At 36.8% G+C, this 14,052-nt stretch overlaps 2 protein-coding genes across 2 annotated transcripts in view; one reads left to right on the top strand and one right to left on the bottom strand.

Moving 5' to 3' along the window:
* Positions 1 to 2,693, bottom strand: part of LOC110265307 (DExH-box ATP-dependent RNA helicase DExH8-like) — a 10,246-nt gene extending 7,553 nt beyond the window's left edge. The window contains exons 1-3 of the mRNA XM_021108241.1: positions 2,322 to 2,693; positions 1,909 to 2,009; positions 1,715 to 1,763 (exon numbers count right to left, since the gene is read on the bottom strand). Of these exons, the coding sequence (XP_020963900.1) occupies positions 1,715 to 1,763; positions 1,909 to 2,009; positions 2,322 to 2,693 (522 nt within the window). The remainder of the gene's footprint in view (positions 1 to 1,714; positions 1,764 to 1,908; positions 2,010 to 2,321) is intronic.
* LOC107613188 (ruBisCO large subunit-binding protein subunit beta, chloroplastic) overlaps positions 13,391 to 14,052 on the top strand; it is a 4,650-nt gene continuing 3,988 nt past the window's right edge. Inside the window, exon 1 of the mRNA XM_016315072.2 lies at positions 13,391 to 13,785. Within this exon, the coding sequence (XP_016170558.1) occupies positions 13,564 to 13,785 (222 nt within the window). The 5' untranslated portion in view covers positions 13,391 to 13,563. The remainder of the gene's footprint in view (positions 13,786 to 14,052) is intronic.

Genomic DNA, 14,052 nt, shown 5'->3' with positions numbered 1-14,052 from the left:
TATATATATGTATAGACCAAAGAGAACAAATGTTATGATATTTCAATTTAATTAACAAGTATAATTTATTAAATGCTGTTAAAAATATAATAATAATAATAATAATAATAATAATAATAAAAGTTATTTTTCATCACCCTATTTATTTGGAATAAAAAATTAAGTACAAATTTTTTTTTAAAGATGACATCCTATTTAACATTATTTGATTTCTTATACATACGCAAGTTAAAGCAAAGAAGATAAATAATTAATATAATGAAAATTTTTTCATTAATAAAAAACCAGTTTTATTTGACATCATTGCTAAGTAGTATCATATATATTCTTATTAGTAATTACATAAAACTAACTAGTCCATGATTTTAATTCTCTTATTTTTGCTATATAATTTTATATTTTTAATACATAAAAATTAAAATTACTTATATTTAAATAAACTTTATGCATAATTCTTTAATTATGTAATATATACATGATGAATTATTGGTTAGTGTTGATTTAAATGAAAGAAAAAAAATATTTATAGTGTTTATTTAAATAAAATTTTTATTTCTTAAAAAAATATAAAAACTAACACAAATACTAATATTTTTTGACAAAAATCGCATATTAATCAAGACACTACAAAAGAAAAATTATAAAAAAATCCAAAAAAAATTTAGTCTAATTATTATAATGTCAGTTATTACTATCATAAAATTTTTACTATTATTAATATCATGACTAATTCATTATTAATATATCTATTCCACTTAACAGTGGAAGAGATCCTAATAACAAAAAGTTAAAAACTTGCCTTTGACGAAAACAAGTAAACATTGTTCATATTTATGACTATAGATAGAGCAAGTTTACCTTACATGAAATATAACTTTGATTCAACAAAATTTTATTAAACTAGTTTTATTTGGAATGCAAAATTATTCGTCATTATGGCTTAGATTGAACAAAGTTAATAGTCTTAGTCATAATAAGTTAGTACTAATTAATTTATGACTGGATCGATATTTAAAAATTTTTTTTATGAAATATTATTGTAGTTTTCTAATAAATTTTAATTATCAAATCATTCTTTAAAGTTCTATTTTATTAGAAAAATTAGTTTTTATATTAAATTATTTGTCTATATAAATATTCATATTTTTATTAAATAATAAAAAATACTAAAAAATTAACAAAATTTATTATAGCCATCCAGAATTTATTTTAATATGGCTGGCTTACCAATATAAATCATCATTTAGCTATAAGCTTATTACCTTTAGCTGTCTTTTTCTTTTTCTTTTATGAACTTTTTCGTTAATACACACCGTACAAGAGACAAAAATTTTACTGACCACCTATCCCTATATGTTATACTATTTTTTTTTTTTGAAACAAAGAAGCTCAACACAAATGTGGAGCAAATCAAGCAAGGGAAACAACAAACTAGAAGTACATCCTACAAAGAAACCAAAACTAAAGTAACCCCAATGTTATCTCCGACATTGCCATCAACAACTAAAGGGATCCCCATACCTCCACTCCCTAAAATTAAGAAGCGACAGACTGATAATGTCTGCCGTACTCTTTCCTATATTCTGAAACAACCTCCTGTTCCTTTCTAACCAGATGTTCCACACAATTGAGAAGAAACTTATGAACCACTTCTTGCGCTCCTCTTTCCTATTTGTAGCACGTGTCCAGCTTTGGAAGTGTTTCTTCAGCGAACCTGGGACTGACCATGGTCTACCAAAATCTGATAGCCAAATGCACCACACCTGCCAAGAAAATTCACAACCAAGGAACAAGTGGTGGATATATTCAACATCCTTATTACATAACACACACATGTTCTCCTCCTGATTAACAATTCCAAGACGACACAACCTTTCTTTAGTGTTCACCCTGCCTATCAAAACAAACCAGGCAAGTAGTTCAACTCTTGGGGGAACTAATCCTTTCCAAATTGTCTTGGTGAAGCTATAGCTTGCTATGTCCTCCGGAAGTGTTTCCGCCTGTAATACCTGCACAAATGAGTTAATAGAAAAAACACCTAGTTTGTCGAACTTCCAGACAACTCTATCCTCTCTTTCAACAGCTAGGTTAACCGGTCTCAAGGTATCATGTAGCTGATTCACCAGATCCAACTCCCATTGGAATAGCTCACGTCTCCAATGGAAGTTCCAAACCCACTCAAACTCATTCCAGAACCCACAGTCCCCTATGACAGATCCTTTTTGGGTTGAAACCGAGAATAGCCTTGAAAACCTATCCTTTAGAGGTCCACACCTGAGCTAGATATCTTCCCAAAAGTGAGTCCTTCTGCCATCACCAACCTCCATAGACAAGTCAGTTATCATCTTGTCTCTTATATGTTGTTCCTTAATCTGCAGCTGACATATGTCTTTCCATGGACCCCCTTTAGCAGGTAATGTCTGGGAAGATAAAAGCTTATTAGGAGAGAGATTATTGCACGAACAAACCACCTTCTTCCACAATGGGCACTCCTCTTTAGAGAATCTCCACCACCACTTAAACAGGAGTGCTGTATTCCGAACCATCGCATTTTCAACTCCTAGCCCTCCTAACTTTTTTGGGGTCTGGACTACATCCCAGCTAACCAACGCCATCCCATTCCTTCCATCCTCCTTACTCCACAGGAACCTTCTCTGTAATGAAATCAATTTCTCTGCAACCACTTTCGGCATCTTGTATAAGCTTAAATAATATACTGATAGGCTGCATAGTACTGCTTTTATGAGCACTAATTTTTCCGCTTTGTTGAGTATCTTAGATTTTCACAAGCTGAGCTTCTCCTCTACTTTATCTATAATTGGGTTCCAAGTCTTAATCAACCTCGGATTGGCTCCTAAGGGGATTCCAAGGTAACAGACTGGGAGAGTTGCCTCCTTGCATCCCAACAGACTGCACGTACTTCGAACCCACTGTTGGTCACAGTTGATAGGGATCAAACTGGATTTATCAAAATTGATGGCTAATCCCGACATCAGCTCAAAACATCGTAGAAGCCTCTTATAATTCTTTATAGTCTCCTCTTCTGGCGGATAGAACAACACAGTGTCATCAGCAAACTGGAGATGTGACAATTCTATATTATCTCTCCCTACAAACAGAGGGGTTATCCGCTCGTTCCTAACTGCCTCGCTAATCATTCTGTGTAGAACATCAACTACAAGCACAAACAAGAATGGGGATAGCGGATCACCTTGCCTTAGACCTCTTTCCATCTTAAATGGCCTCGTTGGCGAACCATTTATCAACACCGACATAGAGGTCGTGCCGACACACTCCATAACCCACTCCCGCCATCGTTGCCCAAAACTCATCTTCTGCAACACAATGTCCACAAAACTCCATTTGACCCTATCATATGCCTTTTGGAAGTCGAGTTTGATTATTGCCGCTTCCTTCTTCCTCCTTTTAAGCCAATGTACCGTTTCACATGCAATACGAGCTCCATCGTGTATTTTTCGCCCTTTGACAAACGCACTCTGAGTCTCTCCAACCAGACCTGGCATAACAGCTCTCATCCTCTTGACCAGAACCTTTGAAATCACTTTATATACACAGCCAACCATACTAATTGGTCGAAGGTCCTTTAACTCCTTTGCTCTGATGAACTTTGGTGCCAACACAACCCAAGTTATATTAGAGTCCTTCGGTAATCTAAATGTTTGAAAGAACCCCAACACAGCTGACGTGAACTCAGCTCCAATCTCTTCCCAACACTTCTTGATAAAGTTCATGTTGTATCCGTCACTGCCTGGAGCCCTAGATGATTCACAATCCCACACTGCCTCTTGAACCTCCTCCACCGACTGCATCACTTCTAAAGCCTCAGCATCCTCTTGAGTTATCACCTCCACCAGACCATCCCTAAATCCCACAGAAGGAGACTTCTCCTGATGATATAGATTCTTGTAGAAACCTCGGATGGCAATTTTTATTCTTGCTTGATTTCTGACCAACCTCCCATTAATTACCAAAGCATCAATCCTGTTGTTCCTCCTTCTTGTTGAAGCTAAATTGTGGAAGTACCTGGTGTTTCTGTCCATGTCTTTCGCAAGCCGGGAACGTGACATTTGTTTCCAGTTCAATTCTTTTCTCACATACCACTTCTCACAGCAAGTCACTAGCGCCTTTCTTCTAGCATCCACTGTTCCATCATATATTCCATTACTTACCATGTCATCTATCTTCTTGATCTCTTCCTTAAACCTCATAATTTTCCTATCCATGTCACCAAAATTGTCTCTATGCCATCTCCCCAGAGGAACCGTCAACGCCTTCAATTTATCTGTAAAATGCATCTCCCATAATCCCCTCCATTCCTCTTTAAACATTCTTAGGAAACCTTCATGTGTGAACCGCGAGTCTAGGCTTCGGAACGGTCTAGGACCATATTTCAACCTTGTATCTTCAACTATCAACGGGCAATGATCTGACAATCCTCTTGGCCCTCCTCTTAATCGAATCTCAGGGAACTCCTCGACCCATTCCAGACTAACCAGTACTCTATCAATCCGACTGCATGAACGACCTCTGAACCAAGTAAACTTACGTTCATAAAGCGGCAGGTCCACCAAGTGCATTTCTTGTATCCAGTTTCTGAACTCTTCAGCAGATGCTGATAAGCTAGTAGTACCTTCTCTTTCCTCTACTTGTACAATCTCATTAAAATCTCCCATAAAACAACAAGGGACCTGACATAGTCCAGCTACATAACTCAACTCCTCCCACACAACAAGTTTTCCATCTCTAGTATGAGCACCATAAACCAATACAAAAGCACAATTGAAATTATTTTTCAATATCATCCCTTCCGCACACAACCATATCTCTCCTTTATAACAATTATTCAATTTAAATGTCATATTATCCCACATTAATAACAACCCACCCGATACACCATCAGATTCAACATAATCCCACCCAACATTATCACATCCCCAGATATTTTCTACATCAAACTTTGTCATTACTTGCCTTTTAGTCTCAATCAGACCTAACATGTGAAGTCTATACTTTTTCTTTAGATCTTTAATCATTCTCAACTTTCCGTCTCCCTCAACCCCCTAACGTTCCATGAACTAAAGATAATTTTAAAGGATTATTACACACATTTTTATTATTCTTAGGTCTGCTCCATCTTGCTTTCGTCTTTAGTTTCGCCAATTTTCTTTTCTGAGCAGTTTCTTCATTTTGCGCTTGAAGGATGGCCATGATATCCTCTTCCTCGTTATACAAGATAGCATCAGACTCCACTGCTACTTCCCATGTCCTCTTATTTTCCAATAACTGCTCTTCCAATGTTGTACTCTGGTTGTCATCGACTGTCTCATCATTTTCCTCACTGTAGTTCCCTGTTAGCATATCTGCAGCTTCATTCTCACCCTGCACTAGTCTCTTCTAACCTATCTTCGATCCACAACCTCCATATGTAGCCTCAGTAACAACAATTTCCTTGTTAGCCCGACTTCTGTGCTCAGCTACACTTGTTACCCTGTTTTCCCCTTCTGATCCGTTTTCCTCATCTATATCCCCATAATTTCTATCATCACTTACATCCCCAATAGCACCCTCCACACCTCCGACAGCTTCCTCATGGCCTTTACCTCTACCCTCCCGGAGCTCAGCGTTCTCACCCTTGTCAGCCCCTCTAACCCTTCCAACCTCCAGCACAGTCGATACTGTCTCATGCTCCTCGAATACCAATTTCTCTGAATCACAGCTTTCAACATTTACAGCCTTGCCACCCACAACCCTAGTCTTCACTGTAGCTGACCACGGCTGATTAGTCTCAATTTGGTTCATGACATCGTGGTTACCACTGTTCCACTCTCGGCCCCCTCCACCATCGCCATATCCCCCAATCACAAACTGCTCAACGAGCGCTCCGTTGTCCTTCACCATCCCAGCTCATAATTGCACATGTGTAGCTAAGACGAAGTCACCGTGGTAGCCTCGGTTTCCCTTGCGGCATGCTTCAGCTCGGCGTGCGCTTCTTCCCTGGGTCAGAGCATCGCTGTCACCTCCAAGGAGCATTCCTGAACCTGTTGCGTCTTGGGCTGGCTGGGTCTCCCTCCTTTTCCTTCTATCCACCCGACCCGGCTCCCACTGGTCCGTCCCAGCCAGCATGAATGCATTATCACTCCTCTTGCGCAGGTCTGCAGAACAGCTTAGGCCCAAGTGCAAGTAATGACAAAGTATATGTGAAAATTTTTAATTATTTTTGTCATTACTGTTGTACTAATAAAGTGGCTGGTATATATGAAAATTTTCCTATATCTTTAGAAAATAGTATGTATACAAGTGTAATTACCCATGCCATGCACGTGATAAGATTGAAATTATAATTTTAAATTATTTTTTTTTAAATTAATTTGAATTATAATAATTTGATTAATAAAAAAGTAACATGTTATGTATTATTTGTTTTTTTTAATTTACTGTTAATTGGATTAACTCTAAAATAGTTATTAATCGATTTTAATAATTTATTTTCTTCAATAAATCAGACATATATACTGAATATGATCATAAATAATATAGTAATAGTTAAATTTACCAATAAATATATTGGTTATTATCACACTATAAAATAAATTAAATATAAAGACTATTAGCACTTATAAATCTATAAAATCGCACTGTCTTTGATTCGCGTGCAAGGGTTTACTTATCAAATAAACTTAAAAGATTAACAAAAAATATTTATAAATTGGACCTAGCATCACTTGAAAGAATAATGAAAAATAATCAACTTACCTTATCATCTATGAGAACCATTTCTATGTAAGTCTTCTTGTTCTTATCAAATTTGGATGAGACTTTCTATAACCTTATATATTAATTTTGTTAAATAATTTTGTTAAAAGAAAAGATGGTGTATTTGGTCAAAACAAATTCAGGTTGAATCAAAGAAGCACAAGTTCACAAGAGATGGTCACTAAAGTCAATAATGATGTTTACCAAGTTTTAAGAGAATGATTAAGAACATAATCAAATAAGACACAATCTTTCAGAATCAAGGAAGAGGAAAAACATACAAGGCCTAAATTTATAATATTTATAGACCAAAATAAGAACACTAGGACAAATGATGTTAAAGAAAACAATGGGAAGCAACAACACTATAGGCAAAGAAAACTGAACAGCAACAAACATACAACTTAAATAAAATACCCATAACAATTGTAAATCAAAATCCCAAATCCCAAGCAACAATGCAAAGACAATAACAGATGAGCAAATCAAAACAACAAATTGAAGATTTGACCGTACCTTTTAAAAAGACAATTGAACAGTTATGAAAATTAAAAACAGTAATTGTCACAAAATTAACATGTTCATTTTTCTTTTTTTTCACGTATCTTTCTTTTTTTTTTAAACAGTGATGTTTTAATATTTTTGTTCTTTTTTTTAAATATATTTTTCGTAATAATTACATTACTAATCTGAAATATAAAATGAGAAAAAAAGATGATATATATATCCAAGAAAGAAAATAAACTTAAAAAAAAGGAAATTTTATATTAAAAAATGTAAAAATAATACATTCAAAAAGAATTGTCATAATTTGTAAATTGAGTCAACAATTTAAATTTCTCTAAAACTAATTTAATCAAATACCAATATTAGAAATAAATTACTTAAATAATATTTAATCTATTCTAGTCCTTAGACACGTATAGATTAGAGTCATTATCGTAACGACAACGAACTGAAACAACATCGTAAGTTCGAACATTTAGAATTCGTGCAAATTCAGACCATTCCTTTGTTCTTTGAAAACCTTCTCTATCCCTGATAGAGTTAAATCGAAATTTCTTTTATGGAAAAAGAATTACGGAGATGGCTTTGATGTGTTGGAGACTAAAATCTAGAAGTCACTATTTATATTTGAGTGTGACACCTATTAAACCCGAAAGACTAAATAAAATGGTATTTCTGGTTTTATTCTCATTTAATTCTAAATCAAAAGTAATAATGATTTTTATTTAATTCAGCATTTATGATAATAAATTAGATGACTATTATATAAGTCATTTAATGTAAAATAGCTTAATTTACGATTATAATTAATATATGTATTGCCTATAAATAGATTAGAAAATAATAATTTCGTAACAAAATAATCATTCAATTTGAATTACAATTAATTGATTGATAGAAATTATAATAAATTGTATGATATTTAAATAATTAACCAAATCAATTAGTTGATATAATTAATTTATTATAATAAAATGAATTTAACGAGTTAAAAGAAATAAATCAAAAAACACCATCAAAAAAATGTTACGACTAATTTATCATTAAGTGCAGAAATTTAATTTTTTTTACATAATAGAATAGATATTTACAGATTATTATATTAAACACATACTATAAAAATACACTAAATAAAATAAAAGCATAAATGGTAAAATATAACCTAAAAAATCACTTAAATTAAAAAAGAACCTGTGATGAATTATAATAAATCTATATATGAGAAGTAAAAGTAAAATAAACAATTAAAAATAAAGTAAAAAGAGCAATTTAAAAAAATAAAAGAAGATAGAAAAGATAATATGTGGAGTAGATAAAAAATGTATTGCAATAGAATATTAATATAATTAATTAATACAAAGGATGAAAGAGAAAAATCAAAATACGATCTTATTAAAAAATATATTTTAAAAAAGAATCTATTAATCAACTTTTATTAATTAAAATGACTAAAAATATTTAAAATTAATGTGCGTTATTAATATCATAAAATTTGATCATTTTATGATTAGATTCAAATATTCTTATTATGATTACTACGACCGGTGCAATTATCATATCATTATTATATATTATTATTATTATTAAAATGATTAAAAGTATTTTCAATTAATAATTGATAAGTAGTTTAATAATGCATTAAATATTGATTTGGGTAAAAAACGTAAACAAGCCAAAGGGAGAACAATTTGACACGAATAAGCCAAAGCAAAATCTGATTCATCAATTAACCAAAGCACATTTCTATGTAGTTCGAACCAATATGGTTCGAACTCACTTTCCAAGTAATTCGAACCAAATAGGTTCGAATTACACATATAACCCATAGCCACATAATTCGAACCAATTTGGTTCGAACTCTAACTTCATAATTCGAACCAAATAGGTTCGAATTACACTGAAAAAATAGTCACCAAGTAATTCGAACTAACATGGTTCGAATTACTCAGAATTCGTTCCACACAGCAATTTAAGTTACAAACATAGTTTCCGCATCATGTCTTAATAAAACTCGTACAGTTATTTATTCCCGTGTGCATTAGACATACATTTTGTTTAAAACTGCGGAGACAGAACATATTCATTAACTAAAATCCCATTCAAAGTACATCGCACTAACGTTAACAAATTCTATCAGTCACCAACTACAAGTAAGAAAACCGATAATAGTGAAATCTAAACGCGAAATTGAAATAACAAAAGTACCAAAGCCACCAATACACCTAATCATGTCCCCGTGTGTGCTCTGCTCCTCCGAGCTGTGGGCAATTCCGACGTGTGTGGCCGGGCTGCTGATAAAGCCCACATCTCTTTGGCCGGTTCGGATCTGCCTCGTCCATATTGGTCCGTATCCGAGTGGACCTGGGACGACCCTCTCTCGCACGCATCTTATTGGGGTCAGGGATGACAGTCGGCCCGTCATATGGTGGCCAGAAACCCTCCAGAATGGGAGGTGTGAAACCCATCTGATACACACTGAAGATCGAACTAAGACGATACACCTGGTAGACGTAAGGCTCCCATGTAAGTCGTGAGTAGGCACAGCATGCCAGTGCGTGGGGACACGGGAAATGAAGTGCCTGGAAGTATCCGCAGTCACATGTGTGAGATGCAAGCGAGACTCTGTAGCTACCCAGTGAGAAAGAACCAGTCGGAGTTGTCTCTGCGATGGTGAACTCGGAGTTATCCCTATCGTACACAGTAACCGTGAAGCACCTAGCCGTCTTCAAGTTGGCCTCTATACACTTCACCAAGTGCTGACTAAATTGTTGTCCGGTTCCCATCTGCGCCTCAGCCTCTCTCCCTTTGCGAACAAATAATTCGGCCAATCTTCCGTATGTTGCCTTCACTAGCGAGCACACAGGAAGGTTTCTGACACCCTTGAGGATCGAGTTCACACACTCAGATATATTCGTCGTCATGTGTCCGAATCTACGCCCCTCATCACAATACTGTGTCCACAACGAATACTCAATCCGGTTCGCCCAATCACACATCGCCGGGTCTTTGGACCTAAGAATATCAAACCAGTAATAGAACTCGACCTCGGTCTTAGCGTACGCCGCATTCACAAGTAGCCTCCTTGCATCTTTGCCCTTGAAGGTGAGGGCAAAATTTTCCGCAACATGTCGAATGCAGAATGTCCGGTATGCAGACGGAGGTAACCAGCCTCCGTCAGGAGCCTCAAGCGCGGCTTTGATGCCGTTATGCCTGTCCGAGATAACCAGCAGACCCGGCTACGGTGTCACATGCTCACGCAGGTGGGAGAGAAAGAAGGATCACGACTCAGCATTCTCACCCTCGACTAATGCGAATGCAACAGGGAGTATGTTGGAGTTCCCGTCCTGTGCAATCGCGACAAGCAACGTTCCCCCATACTTGCCATACAGATGGGTGCCGTCAATACTGACTAGGGGCTTGCAATGACGGAATGCCTCGATACATGGTGGAAACGTCCAGAATAGTCTGTGAAAATAATCTCGAGACTCGTCCAACTATCCACCGACACGAACAGGGCTCGTCCTTAGCACTGCAACAGTACCAGGCATCGTCAACTGGACTCCTAACACCCACCTTGGGAGCTCGTTGTACGACTCATCCCAGTCACCATAGATGAGGGCAACAGCCTTCTGCTTCGCCAATCAGACCCTCCTATAAGTCGGCCTAAACCCAAAGTGTGCGGCAGTGGCATTTAGGAGCACCTTGATGCTGACGGATGCATCATCCCTAACCATTGGCATAATGAATGCCGATATCACATGGTAATCCAAACTCCTGTGGTCGCTGGAAATGGAGGTGGCGAGACAAGTATGCGGTCCGTTGTAACGTTTGACCTCCTAAATCCCCTTGCGCTGTCGGAGACTAAGCCGAATCAATCATGTGCACCCATTGCCGAACTCAGAACACTTGCCCACATACCGGCGATAGTCAGACTCCACGACCTTGTACTTTACCCCTCGTCGGATGCTGTAAGTCTTGACACTTAACAAGGCCTCTTCTTTATCCGGAAATTGTTGACCAACCTGGAACTCTGTCAGACCTGCAGACCCTTCAGCATCTCTAGCGCCAAATCCAGCTGGCTGCCCAGGAACCCCCTCCTGCCTCATGGCATCCAAGTCCAAAGAGGAAAAATGTGGAGGGTACTGCTGCGTACCAGAGCTAGAACCATCGCCCGCCCCAACAGGCTCACTTGCTCCAACATCATCGCCACTGTCATTAGCAATCATATCCGGCTCGACATCATCGTCCTCTAGATCATCCAAGAATCCATCTCCAACCCCAGCCGGTGCAGCACACTGTAAAGAGGTCCGCAGATATTCCCCTTTTCCGACCTCATCGCCTACACTGCCGTTGAGATCAACAGCGAACGAAGGGGAGGCGACAGGTTGGACGGATGGCTCGTACGCAGGGACGAAAGAAGATGTAACGGCAGGTCTGGAGCTAGAACCGGCTACCGTGGCTAAAGTGGTGGTATTCCGGTTCGAACCCCCCGAGCTGGACACCGCGTCAACCAACTTTGCCAACAGTTCTGGTGTCCTCACCTCTGGAAACTGCCGGCGACAATGAAACATGACCTGCAAGTCCTCATCACTCCCGATCGTGAAACAATCGTACTTTATGGTTTCCTAGAGCACCGTGATTGGAAATCGATAAAAAAACTTCTTAACCCGTTTCACACTTTCTAGACCAAGTTTCAGCAGTACAGAGCTAACAAGGTCCTCATACCTTGTCGTAGGCCTGACGATAATACAGAGAGGATCCTTATCAGTTAACTTCACACCGGAACGGGTTTTCCTCTTAATGGATCCTCTGTGGTAAACCAACACTGCGAAACTCTCCTCACTAGCTATGTTACCCCCCTCTAATGATAGCAACTCACGTTCGCACCATATATATACAGCTCTGGTCCTCATTAATTCGAACCAGCCTAGAACGAAATATGGTCTGTGTAATTCGAACCAAGCTGGTTCGAATTACTTGAGGAGTGTAATTCGAACCAATTTGGTTCGAATTATGTGGCTATGGGTTATATGTGTAATTCGAACCTATTTGGTTCGAATTACTTGGAAAGTGAGTTCGAACCATATTGGTTCGAACTACATAGAAATGTGCTTTGGTTGATTGATGAATCCGATTTTGCTTTGGCTTATTTGTGTCAAATTGTTCTCCCTTTGGCTTGTTTACGTTTTTTACCCTATTGATTTGATATAATTATAATAAAGATATGTTTCTAAATTAGTATAATTATGTATTTTTTATTAAATATTAATTATAATATAATTATAATAAAGATATTTTTATAAAATAATTTAGAATAGAGAATAGAAAAGTTCATTTTAGAAGAAAAATAAAGTCATGAGGGATCGACACCTCACATTCATTAGTTGAGGAAAAATCCAATTTTAATATATTAAGTAGATGTACGTAAACTAAGTCACAATTATTGCAAGAAAGGGTACCAAGTACTTCAACTCATCTCTAATAGTCTTCAAACGTTGTACGGATGATGGTAATGTCCATGTATCTTAAAGGGGTAATAATAAAGCTGACTTTTGGTGCATGAAGCTTGTGTTAAAATAAAAAAATTTAAAATACAAATTTACAAAATCAGAATGACAATATGAAGTTGAGAGAGAAAAAAAAAGGTACTTTATATAATAAAATTACTGTGCAAAAAAATAACGTATGCACACCAAGTAGTTCGAAGAACATCAATGGAATGGTTCGATTTGTGTACTTTAAATCGGACCATCGGATTACTTTAATCCTGATACCAAAAATGTGTAAAGCATTCTAAACTCCCATTATTGCATCCTACACTATTTTTGCTTGCATATCTAAATTAAAAAGTGCCAAATAACGGAATTAACCAATGAAAATAGGAATTTCCCTTTTTGTTGTCCAAAGTCAGAACATCGAATATTAAAAGAAGAGAATATTACCACAAGTTCTAGACCATTCCAAATCCAAGACAAAACAATAATTCTGATGTGGAATCCAACGGCTAAAATTACACAGAACCTTTAGGATGTAATCTCTCACCACTAATTTATCTCCTGTTCCATTGCAAACAACGACAAAATAAATAAATAAATAAATAAATAGATAGATAAATAAAACTAAATAAAAAACCTAATCCCTCACTCGCTCAGTTGCTCATTCTCTTTCAGCTCAGCCACTTCGCCAAAAAGAGAAAGCAGTGTAGCTCTCAGCGTTATCCATATACCCCACTCAGTCCTTCTTAAACCTAATTTGAGTTATTGTCCAATTTTTGGGGAGGCAATGGCGTCGTCAACATTCTCAGCAGTCTCCTCTACCGGTTCCCTTGTCGCACCGCCGCACAAATTCTCTTCCTCTGCCGCCATTTCTTCCCTTCCCTTTGCCGCCGGCAAAGCGCGACGGAGCGGCGTTGCTATCAGTAGGAGGAATCGGTGTCCCAAGGTCTCTGCTATGGCCAAGGAGTTACATTTCAACAAGGATGGCTCAGCTATCAAGAAGCTCCAGGTATAGTTTTAGTTTTATTATTAACCAGCGAAATTGCAGGCTTTGATTCAAGTAGTTTCGATATTTTTGAAATGAGATTAGTTTTTTATACATTATGCTTCTAGTTATAGTATTTTAAAACTCAGTGTTGATAATTATTTCTGGATGAGTGGAACTAGTATTGGTACATTGATAATTATATGGTTAGAGAGCAATATGAGGAGTTAAAATAGTATTTTCAAAATTTAGTGATTTTTCTTTTCAGTACTCATAATTTTAGAGACTAGG

The sequence above is a fragment of the Arachis ipaensis genome, chromosome B08 (genome assembly GCF_000816755.2).
Source record: "Arachis ipaensis cultivar K30076 chromosome B08, Araip1.1, whole genome shotgun sequence".
NCBI lineage: Eukaryota > Viridiplantae > Streptophyta > Magnoliopsida > Fabales > Fabaceae > Arachis > Arachis ipaensis.
The sequence above is the reverse complement of the archived record's forward strand: the minus strand, read 5'-3'. Positions and strand labels throughout refer to the sequence as shown.